Source organism: Schistocerca gregaria, chromosome 2, assembly GCF_023897955.1.
Source record: "Schistocerca gregaria isolate iqSchGreg1 chromosome 2, iqSchGreg1.2, whole genome shotgun sequence".
Taxonomy (NCBI): Eukaryota; Metazoa; Arthropoda; class Insecta; order Orthoptera; family Acrididae; genus Schistocerca; species Schistocerca gregaria.
The window spans coordinates 233,863,055-233,875,412 of NC_064921.1; the positions used below are offsets into that span (position 1 = coordinate 233,863,055).

General features: G+C 42.6%; 1 protein-coding gene across 4 annotated transcripts in view; it reads right to left on the minus strand.

Annotated features, from left to right (window-relative positions):
• The window catches only part of LOC126336762 (microsomal triacylglycerol transfer protein), a 189,758-nt gene extending 177,788 nt beyond the window's left edge, over window positions 1-11,970 (minus strand). For all 4 annotated transcript variants that reach the window (XM_050000771.1, XM_050000769.1, XM_050000768.1 and 1 more), the window contains exon 1: window positions 11,734-11,970. In XM_050000771.1, the coding sequence (XP_049856728.1) occupies window positions 11,734-11,941 (208 nt within the window). In that variant the 5' untranslated portion in view covers window positions 11,942-11,970. The remainder of the gene's footprint in view (window positions 1-11,733) is intronic.
• Window positions 11,971-12,358: the final 388 nt, after the last annotated feature.

The following is a 12,358-nucleotide window of genomic DNA, read 5'->3' on the forward strand; positions in this document are numbered from 1 at the left end:
TGTACCAGGCATGTTCGACAGGGTTCATGCCTGGAGAACATTCTGGTGACTCTAGTCGAGCGATGTCATTATCTTCAATGAAATCATTCACAAGATGTGCACGATGGGAGCGCGAACTGTCATCCATGAAGACGTATGTCTCGCCAATATGCTGCCGATATAGTCGCACTGTCGGTCGGAGGATGGCATTCACATACCATACAGCCGTTACGGCGCCTTCCATGACCACCAGCGGCATTCGTCGGTCCTACATAATGCCACCCGAAAACATCAGGGAAACTCCACCTTGCTGCACTCGCTGGACAGTGAGTCTCAGGCGTTCAGCCTGACCGGGTTGCCTCCAAACACGTCTCCGACGATTGTCTGGTTGAAGGCATAACCGACACTCATCGGTGAAGAGAACGTGATGCTAATCCTGAGCTGTCCATTCGGCATGTTGTTGGGCCCATCTGTACCGCACTGCGTGGTGTCGTGGTTGCAAAGATGGACCTCGCCATAGACGTTGGGAGTGAAGTTGCGCATCATGCAACCTATTGCGCACAGTTTGAGTTGTAACACGACGTCCTGTGGCTGCATGAAAAGCATTATTCAACATAGTGGGGTTGCTGTCAGGTTTCCTCCGAACCATAATCCGTAGGTAGCGGTCATCCACTGCAGTAGTAGCCCTTGGGCGGCCTGAGCGAGGCATGTCATCGACATTTCCTGTCTCTCTGTATCTCCTCCATGTCCGAACAACATCGCTTTTGTTCACTCCGAGACGCCTGGACACTTCGCTTGTTGAGATCCCTTCCTGGCACAAAGTAACAGTTCGGACGCGATTGAACCGCGGTATTGACCGTCTAGGCATGGTTGAACTACAGACAATACGAGCCGTGTACCTCCTTCCTGGTGGACTGACTGGAAATGATCGGCTTTCGGACCCCGTTTATATCTCTGGGCGTGTTTAGTGACATATCTGAGCAATCAAATGACTGTGTCTCTGATACAATATCCACAGTCAACGTTTGTCTTCAGGAGTTCTGGGAACCGAGGTGATGCAAAACTTTTTTTGATGCGTGTATAAATGCACTAGCAGTGTACAAGACTGTTCCATCAAACATAAGATTATTTTAAATCTTAAGGTAAACAGTGCGATGTACAGCCATTGAAGCTATTGAAACAGATAGAGAATTTTCAAAGTTTTAAAAAGTTTCATATAATTTTTTTGAAATTTTTATAATTATACATTTGATTATCTACCCACAATCGCTCTCTCCACTCGGACCATGTCAGATATATTCAGTTGCACGTTTACGTTGAGTAAAGCAGATTCAAAGTTCTCTGAACGCGCTATGAAAGCATTTCCTAAAACTGCTGCTGAGCCACTGAGAATTCAGGCTGTCTCTTCTGACTGTGAATATTACCGAACTGGTCGTATGAAGCTGGAGTGTGATTTTGTATTGCCGTCATTGCTGAGCGAGGGTGTGTAGCAAATGTTCGTCTGCCTTAATCAGGAAAAAAATCATTTCTGACAATAACCGCTGAGAATTAACAGGAAATAGGGGAAAATATGGAACTGTTTATGCCGAGGAAAATAAGTGCTGTAAGTCAATCTTGATAAAGATGGGAAGATACCGAAACGAAAAACAGCAGCTTGAAATATGGAAAATATGACTCGATTCAGTTATCTTAAGATGCTCATTGTGGACCAAGATCGACAGTCTGACAACAATTTTGTTTGCAATCATTTACAGAAATTACAGAAAGAAATTTGGTACGGAAAGCGGTTAAAATTAATCTTATCGGCTCCTTAGCTCTATTATTAAGTACTCGCATTGGTGGACATAAGATGCAGGAAACTATATATGTTAATATCGCAAGTACATGAAGCTAACGAGTTTTACAAGCGTCATCAATTTCGCTTACTGGACAATAAGGTCGGATTTCTAAAATTAGAACGCTGATAACCCCTACAGCGTTTGGCTGTAGCGCATTTTCTGTACGTTGGTCAAATTTACACATCACCTACGCAGTCAGTTACCCTATAGCAGTAAAGGGAGGCGCTTTTGAAAGATACGTCATATGGACTTCGGACTATAAACACAGCGGCGTGACTGCTGAGTTATCGGCGGCTTAGCCAGTGTTTGCTCTAAATGTTGCCATGTATTACTCTGGCAGTTTTATGTCTGAACTTCTGCTATGACCTCGGGATGTTAGCCATCATTGTTTGCCAGGTAATGGGGATGAGGCTTTGTTACAGAAGCTTTAAAGTTTAACTTCCTGTAAGCATTGTGGTTATTACGCGATATGGGAGGGATGGGCAAGGAAGAAATCATTCGAAATCTTGTTCACAGAAACTTCGAGACATTCTACTGAAGAGTTTCATGAAACATCATCTAAAAGATGAATGAGGATGAACAGCACGTGACCTGATTATCGCTAGTTCCATACACGATTTCAATGCCTTAACAATTGAACCACCTGTAACTCTCTTCTCAGCCAGCAAAATCGCTTAGGTAAAAACTAGACACAAATGTTCTGTACCTCTTAGTTTCAAATTAGACAGTAAATTCAAGTCCTAGGACGTTGTGAAAGTAGAAATATTGATATGGTCTTACTACTAGCCAAACCCTACAAGTACTTCAGTCCGATTCGTTGACGTTGTTAACTTCCGATAATTTCGTAAAGGTGATAAAGAGGATATGCACAAGCGAAGTAGCCGTAATACTACTATATTTGACCATGAGTCTATCTCCTGTGGCCGGCCGCGGTGGTCTCGCGGTTCTAGGCGCGCAGTCCGGAACCGTGCGACTGCTACGGTAGCAGGTTCGAATCCTGCCTCGAGCATGGATGTGTGTGATGTCCTTAGGTTAGTTAGGTTTAAGTAGTTCTAAGTTCTAGGGGACTAATGACCACAGCAGTTGAGTCCCATAGTGCTCAGAGCCTATCTCCTGTGACGAAATAATTTGTCACGGGCCAGGAGAAGTTATGAGATATGTTACTTGATTACACTAATGTTTTATTTATTTGTAATTTTGTATTAATTGTTTGCATTCTTTTTCGCCCTTCTTTACTAATTTTATTGCCTGTTACAGCTCTCAGTTATTCTATTTATTTGCCACAGTGCTATAAAATTCTAAACGTGTAAAAACTCAAAGAGAACTGAACGTTGGTCGTTTGTGCACAAATGAAAAATTTAGATATTGAATACAGAATGGTATGTGTTACACGAGTTCCAATTGCCGTTCATAACACTGAACATAGAAATCATATCTACCAAATAAATCCCAGAAGGTGTAAGCATACTTCTTAAAGCATTCTTCAGCGACCATCACGCTGTCTGCACGGAACCTATAGAGGTTATAAATGTAGAGCACTGTGCATAATAAAATAACATAAACACAAAATGAACATGCAATAAAACATAAGTTAAAATTATAAAAAAATACAATCTATATACACCAGAATACAGAAATATGAACGATACAACGAAACACAATTTATACAGGTCTCGAAATTTTCTGGTGTATTTTCATTCTAGACCATAGGTTACTGATCGGAGATCGCCCTTCGATCCCACCACAGCCATTTCCATGCCTTAACAATGCCTTTTAAGTACGAAACTATCAGTTACTTCTTTGCTAAAACAAAAGAAAATGTTAAAATTCGTGAAGCCATTCTCGGTCTGACGGTTTTCATTTTTTCTGATATTTAAATCACATCCGATACCGATGAGATGTGACATCGCTATGAACCCTGCCTATAACGAGAGACACTGGCTAAGGTGTGCTCACGTTCTCGTGGGGTCTTGCGCTGCATGCTTGTGTTGGCGAACCTGGATATGCTGATAAGAATGTCGTGTAACGTAGCCCGAGGCCAAGGTTAGCATGGAATGTAGACAGTTTGTTACTTGGTCAAGCTTGTGAGCTGGTGAAGACAACACAAAGATACGACTGCCATAACATAATGTCTAGAGTAACCCGAGATATACATTCGTCGTTGCATTAACATACAGGTATGTCTTATTTCGTATTTTGCTGAAAATTCCGACGACGTGGTTAAATTCTAACCGAACAAACAAAGTAGTAACTAACTTTATTTGACAACCATAGAAAATAACGAACGAGAATCTCATTGGCTACCTAAATCTGCGTCATGAGGCGTCACTCCTGATTCGTCGTGTTGACTGCCTATTATTCATCGCGCGTGCCGTTACCAACAGCACGCAACGGAAAAGCCACCGAAGCAGAACATGCACTTTCACCGGAATGCTAATCCTTCTTTCCTTTCCTGTCGATCTCCGATGGACTTTCCGCGTTCACAGCTTGAGAAAAATTACTTTTTATATTATATGTACGAGACATAGAGAAGATCTTGTAAGTTTGTCCATGATGAACTGTCCGCGAGATGTCGCTGCAAATAGTCTAGCACGGAATTATATCTACTTGTAAGACGAGGAAACACTCGGTGCTGTATCGTTTATTTTAAAACGCGGTAATGTAGTAATATATTTTATTAGATTATGTTTTCGCTTTTTATCTGCCAACCACTGTGTAATTCTATTTGTATTTCATTACGTACCAGGCCCGCCCACTGTATTTTTACAACTTATAACAAACATAAGTCTGCTTGACGCGTTATAGTAAATGTCTCTTACTGTCAATTTAATTTAATATACGTTTTACTTTTATTTCGTCGACTCAACGACGAATTAAACTTGTGTTTTGCCAATATTACGTCTGGTATGTAATTCAGACCCTCAAAAATGTCTACACGGACGAAACTGTGAAGCAGTGAAGAATACAAAATAAAGGATAATCTAATCCAAGTAATACCAGCCGGTGCGAAAAATCATTGTGGTTTTGAAAAATTCATTTGTCTGTGGATCTCGTTGCAACTAAAGTACTGTCGCCACAGCTACTTCAGTGTACCTGCCATATTTTAAATTCTAGTGAGCATTTTCGCGTGACTCTTGATGACGTTCTTGTGCACTATCTGTAATGTTTATCAAATGGCTCTGAGCACTATGGGACTTAACTTCTGACGTCATCAGTCCCCTAGAATTTAGAACTACTTAAGCCTAACTAACCTAAGGACATCACACACATCCATGCCCGAGGCAGGAGTCGAACCTGCGACCGTAGCGGTCGCGCGGCTCCAGACTGTAGCGCCCAGAACCAAGCAGTAGAAACTGTCGCCATGCGTTATCTTGCTGAAATGGAGGACCAGGATTGCTTGTCATGAAGGACAACAAAACAGGGCACGGATTATCACTGAAGAACCGATGTGCTGTAACGGTGCTGTGGATGACGACGAAAGGGGTCCCGCCATAAATAGAAGTGGTAGCCCACACCATCACTCCCGGTTGTGTAATGTTTATCGGAACACGGCTAGGAAACTAGGATTGTTTAACGAACATGTTAATAGCTTATGTAAAACGTAGCGTCCTCTCTCATAATTAGCATTTACGAGTGAAAGTTGAAACACGCAACGAGTGATTAGATTCCTATTACTGCACCTCCCGTGTTAACCGGTCAAATGAGCGCGAAAGCGCTGAAGGATCAGCGTGCTGAATGGCCTGTGTGCCCATCGAATATAGTTTAGCAGTATGGAGATCTGACGAATGTGTGAACGAGCGATGAGATCCCGTTACTGCATATACACTGAGTTGACGAATCATGGGATAGCGTTATGTACATATACAAATGGCAGGAATAGTGCGTACACAATGTATAAAAAGGCATTTCATTTGTGGAGCTGTCATTAATATTTAGGTGATTCGTGTGAAAATGTGTCCGACGTCATTATGGCCTCACGACGAAAATTAACAGACTTCGAACGTGGACTGGTAGTCGGACTAGATGTATGGAACATTGCGTTTCGGAAATTGTTAGCGAATTCAAGTCAGTGTCAAGAGAGTGCCGAGAATACCAGATTTCAGGCATTACCTCTCACCACGAACAACGCAGCGGCCAACGGCCTTCACTTAAAGCCTGAGAGCAGCGGCTTTTGAATAGAGTTGTCAGTGCTAACCGACAAGCAACACTGGATGAAATAACCGCAGAAATCAATATGGGAAGTACGACGAACGTGTCCGTTAGGACAATGCTGCGAAATTTGGCGTTATGGGCTACACCATCTGACGACGAACGCCTTGCCTTTGCTAACAGCACGGCATCACCTACAGCGCGTCTCATCTGGTCGTGTCCGCAGGTCGTGGTCTCGCGGTCGCGTTCTCGCTTCCCGAGGACGGGGTCCCGGGTTCGATTCCCGGCAAGGTCAGGGATTTTCACCTGCCTCGAGATGACTGGGTGTTTGTGTTGTCCTCATAATTTAATCATCATCATGAATGTGGCGAGACTGGGCTCAGCAAAGGTTTGGAATTTGTATGGGCGCTGATAACTGCGCAGTTGAGCGCCCCACTAACCATACATAATCATCATCATCATCCTAGACGAATGTAAAACCGTGGCCTGCGCAAATGAGTCCAGATTTCAGTAAGTAAGAGCTGACGGTAGCTTTCGAGTGTGTTCCTGACCACACGAAACCGTGGAGCCAAGTTGTCAATAAAGCACTGTGCAAGCTAGTGGTGGGTCCATAATGACGTGGGCTGTGTTCGCGTGGAATGGACTGAGTCCACTGGTCCAACTGAGCCGATTATTGATTGGAAATGGACATGTTCGGCTACTTGGAGACCATTTTCAGCCATTCATGGATTTCATGTTTCCAAACAGAGATGAAATTTTTATGGATGACAATGTGTCACGTCACAGGGCCACAATTGCTCACAATTGATTTGAAGAACATTTCGGATATTTCGAGAGAATGATTTAGCCACCCAGATTGCCCGACATGAATCCGATCCAACATTTGTGGGCCATAATATACAGGTCATTTCGTGTACAAAATCGTCCACAGGCAATAATTTCGCAATTATGGACGGCTATAGAGGCAGCGTGGCTCACTATTTCTGCAGGAGACTTCTGACGATTCGGTGAGTCCATGATGCACCATGCCGGGAAGAAGTAGGTCCGAGACGATATTAGGAAGTATACCATGACTTTTGTCACCTCAGTGTGTACTTGGCTTGGAAACTAGCCCAGGGTGTTCGCACATTAACTGGCCACTTTACACAAGTAGTACAGTTCACTGTACGGTTCTTAAACAAGAAACAATATGTACATCGTACGAGTGGATGTGTCTCGGGCACGGGTCCAAGAAACTGGGACGGGGGCCCTCCCAATAAAAAGAATCATATCTATATATAACTTTCCGGGCATAAAGTGGTATGAAAACTATGAGTCTAGGAAACGTGAATAATTATAATTGCTTGCATGAAGACTAATCTATATGGCTGGGGTCGCGGAGCGGCTAGGGTGACCATAATTTCCTTTGATAAAAGTGGGATTTTCTTACTTTTAATATCTTCCTAAGTATCGCTTTTAATTCTACCATTGTGAGCAAGGAGTGATTTGCAAGAACTGAAAAACCTACGTCATTTTTTACAGCAGCTATTACCTGCTTCTAGGAATGTGGAGTATAACATCGTTAGTTGCTTCACACCTGGTTCTTCCGCACGAAGCATTTTCTGCTATCTCCGATATCTCGAATTATTGTGTAGTTGAACACTGCAATCATTAGAACGGTAGATCTGGTGGTGTTTAACAACGTGTAATGACATGGTTCCTCCTGTTGCAGCTACGTATATCTGTTTGTATTTATCTAAAGTCAAAAAATATCTAGTCATTTTTAGCTAAGAGTCTGCCGATCGAAGATTCTTCAAGTTTTTCTCGCAATCCATGTAACGGTTGAGATCTGCATCACCACGATGACACACCGAAACAGTATAGATACATAACTTACATTTTGCTAAACGATCATTTTCTGTGCCACTAAAGCAAGCGAATTTGCTCTGAAACTCTTTTGAAAACCCTGATATCCGTTTCGGCATTGTAATTATTACATCTCCTTATAACTTATCACGTACAACTTCACGAAATTGATGCTGACGCCAGTGCAAAGCAAAGCAAAGACAATCGAGTACGCAACGATTATAGCACTTTGTCTGTACGTGTGTCAGGGGGTACCAACATAAGAAACGTCATTTTCGACCGTTAATTTATAAAATCGTTAGTCAGAAAATATTTTAACCGGTACGGAAGTGTTTGAAAATATTCTTGGAAATTTTTGAGGCTCAGAAACGGGACTGTTCCGATTAATCGCGATGTATGACCGCTCTAGGCATGACCGCCTACAGAGAACATTGCCGCCAGAAATAAAAACAGAAAGACTAACTTCTGACACGTAAGCGGAAACGACTGAAAGAAACAATATTCCCCTCATTTACTGTAGACCAGTGTTCATAATCGTAATGGCGACTGAAGTACTGATCATGGTGAGTACCCACCATAAGTATACACTACGATTTTAATACTGTGTTGTTATAAGTGTTCGACTTAGTTGCTATTATAGTTCTTAAATCAACTGCACGTCATACGTATTTCCCAAATTTTCGGACGTATGCTTTTCAAATGCTGTAGTTCTCTGAATGACAATTTCATGAAAGTGTTGCTAAAACGATGTACTAAGAGCTGATGCAAACAAATTATGGTTATATGAAACCATTTTATAAATTTTATTGTAACTAAACAGTTTGTTATTATTACATCGAACAACGATAGTGTCTGGAAAGGAAGATATTAGATGAACATCAACAATTGAAAAACAAGCATAATGGAATGTAGTCGAATCAAATTAGGTGATATTCAGGGATTTAGGTTAGGAAACGAGATACTTAAAGTATGTAGATAAGTTTTTCTATTTGGGCAGAAAAATAATTGATGATGGGTGAGTTAGAGAGAATATAAAATGTAGAATGGCAGTGGTAAGGAAAGCGTTCCTGAAGCAGAGAAATTTGCTTACATCGAATGTAGATTTAAGTGTTAGAAACTCTTTTCTGAAAGTATTTGTATGGAGCGTAGTCGTGTATGGAAGTGAAACATGGACGATAAACAGTTTATAGAAGAAGAGAATGGAAGCTTTTGAAATGTGCTGCTAAAGAAGAATATTGAGGATTAGGTGGGTAGATAATGTAACTAATGAGGAGGTACTGAACAGAATTGGGGAGAAAAGAAGCTTGTGGCACAACGTGACTAGAACGAGGGATCGGCAGCTAGGACGCATTCTGAGACATCAAGCAATCACCAATTTAGTACTGGAGGGAAGTGTGGGGGGTAAAAGTCGTAGAGGGAGACGAAGAGATGTATACAGCAAGCAGATCCAGAAGGATGTAAGTTGCAGTAGTTATTCGGAGATGGTGAGCGTGCACTGGTTAGAGCAGCATGGAGAGCCTCATCAAACCAGTCTTCGGACTATAAACAACATAACAACAACAACATATCAAACATTTCATATTGATGTTGTTGTGGTCTTCAATCCGAAGAGTGGTTTGATGCAGTTCTCCTAATTAGTCTATCCTGTGCAATCCTGTTCATCTCGGAATAACTGCTGCATCTTACATCCTTGTGAATCTGCTTTCTGTATTCACGCTTATGTCACCCTATACAATTTTTACAGCTCACCCCCACATACACTTCTGTCCATTGCCAAATTAGCTATTCGTCAATGCCTTCTACATCTACATCTACATTTATACTCCGCAAGCCATCCAACGGTGTGTGGCGGAGGGCACCTTACGTGCCATTGTCATTACCTCTCTTTCCCGATCCAGTTGCATATGGTTAGGGGGAAGAACGACTGCCGGAAAGCCCCCGTGCGCGCTCGAATCTCTCTAATTTTACATCCGTAATCTCCTCGGGAGGTATAAGTAGGGGGAAGCAATATATTCGATACCTCATCCAGAAACGCACCCTCTCGAAACATCGGCAGCAAGCTACACCGTTATGCAGAGTACCTCTCTTGCAGAGTCTGTCACTTGAGTTTGATAAACATCTCTGTAACGCTATCACGCTAACCAAATAACCCTGAGGCGAAACACGCCGCTCTTTTTTGGATCTGCTCTATCTCCTCTGTCAACCCGAGCTCTTACGGATCCCACACTGATGAGCAATACTCAAGTACAGGTTGAACGAGTATTTTGTAAGCCACCTCCTTTGTTGATGGACTACATTTGCTAAGGACTCTCCCAATTAATCTTAACCTGGCACCCGCCTTACGAACAATTAATGTTATATTATCATCCCACTTGAAATCGTTCCGTACGCATACTCCCAGATATTTTACAGAAGTAACTACTACCAGTGTTTGTTCTGATATCATATAATCATACAATAAAGGATCCTTCTTTCTATGTATTCGCAATACACTACATTTGTCTATGTTAAGGGTCAGTTGCCACTCCCTGCACCAAGTGCCTATCAGCTGCAGATCTTCCTGCATTTCGCTGCAATTTTCTAATGCTGCAACTTCTCTGTATTCTACAGCAACATCCGCGAAAAGCCGCATGGAACTTCCGAGACTATCTACTAGGTCGTTTATATATATTGTGAAAAGCAATGGTCTCATAACACTCCCCTGTGGCACGCCAGAGGTTACTTGAGGTTACTTTAACGTCTGTAGACGTCTCTCCGTTGAGAACAACATGCTGTGTTCCGTTTGTTAAAAACTCTAGCTATCAACAGATCCCTTCTCTCAAGTCAATTTTTACCAGAACTTTCTTTTTCGTTCAGTTCCGTTCTGTACGTCCTCACACACTATTCGCTCTACCCACCTAATGTTCAGTATTGTCCGGCAGCTGCGTATTTGAAAAGTTATTATCTTCTTGTCTGATCTTTATTTCTTTTATAGTTATTATTACAGTAGTAGGCGTGTCTAGCATGTTACAAGAGGGTTTGGCAGCAAGTTTTGTTTAGGGGGGACGACTAGAAGAAGTAATGAAGTGTGATCTCCGCTAGATCGAGTCTACCTCGTGTGTGTGTAGGTGTGTGAGTGAAAGACAGACAGAAAGAGATAGACGGCATTTACGAAATTATGAAATGTTAAATATGTTAATTTAATAATTATAAGATAATTAATGTATATGTGATGCTACAAAAATGCTGTATGTGTAGGCTATCAAGTAAATGTATGTGACTGTTAAGAATTTCACGAAAGGCATGAAACTGAGCTGTTCTTATGCCCAATGTTAACACTGTTTCGGTTAATATCGATCATCACGGTACGAAAGTTCACACATAATTTACGTACTATTTCACATGGTGTCAATAAGACAATGTTATTAGTACGACCCGTGGAAACTGGTAAACGCCAAAACCACAAAGAGTAAATGAGTCAAGCTCAAGAGTAGATGTGTCTGATGTGAAAGCACAATTATATCTGATCTAGCTAATTGTAATCTGCTGATGATCAGCCTCATCAGCGACTTACGGACGCTGTGCACAACACGTAAAGCTGACGCCTATCTCTGCAACTGTAATAGATCAGATGTTCGAAAGTTGAAGGAAACCTGTAATCATTTTAAAGTCAAATGCGACAGTAGACTGCTATAAAAAATATTAGAATGCTGGGGGTTTCCACTCAGACGCCATGAGATATAACTAAAATAACTGGCTCTCACTGCTCGTTCATTTGTCTACAGTACACGCCATGCTAGAGCACACCGCGCGCGATATGGGAGATTTGTGCTCTGTCGCGGATTGCGGAGGCAGCGAGTAGGCGCCGCCCCTGACCCTTACTCACGCGCGTCAAATGGGCCCGCTCAGCAGAGGCTGCGGCAGAGTCAGATGGGAAACTCACCCAGGGCGGAGAAGACGACGATGAGCGTCAGCGCGCGTCGCATGGCTGCGGCTGTGTTGTCTCTGTGGCTGTGGAACTGTCTGGGCGGGGCGGCGGTTGGCGGGCGACTGCCGTGTACCACGATTGCCACTGTGCGCACAGACTGAGCCGCTGCGCGCCCGCTTCGCCCGACAGGCCGGCCCTCCCACCGTACAACAACACACGTCATGCCGGCCGGCAGCTCTGACGCCGGCCAGCACACAGCCACACTCCTCTCCCGCTCCCTCATCATGTGGTAATAATCCATTGAAATCCACCGTCCGGCCGCTCCCGGCGTGATTGACGACAAACTGACTACCACCTTCCAGCAAGGTTAACGGCTTCCGACAAATAAAAGAATTTTCTGCTTCAGTCTATAACGGTTCTTCTTCTTGATGATTTATAACAGTGCTGAACCGAAATGTCGACGTGCGTGAGATATTTTCTTCACCAAGAATCGTAATTCATCGTTCGTAATCGATGTTTAACTGATTAATGATGAAATATTAATTATAAAACCAATACAGTCACATCCACAACAAATTCCCTACAAGCTGGTCGTAATTTCAAGTATCTAAGAAATCGTAACAGTGGGCTTGTTATTTGA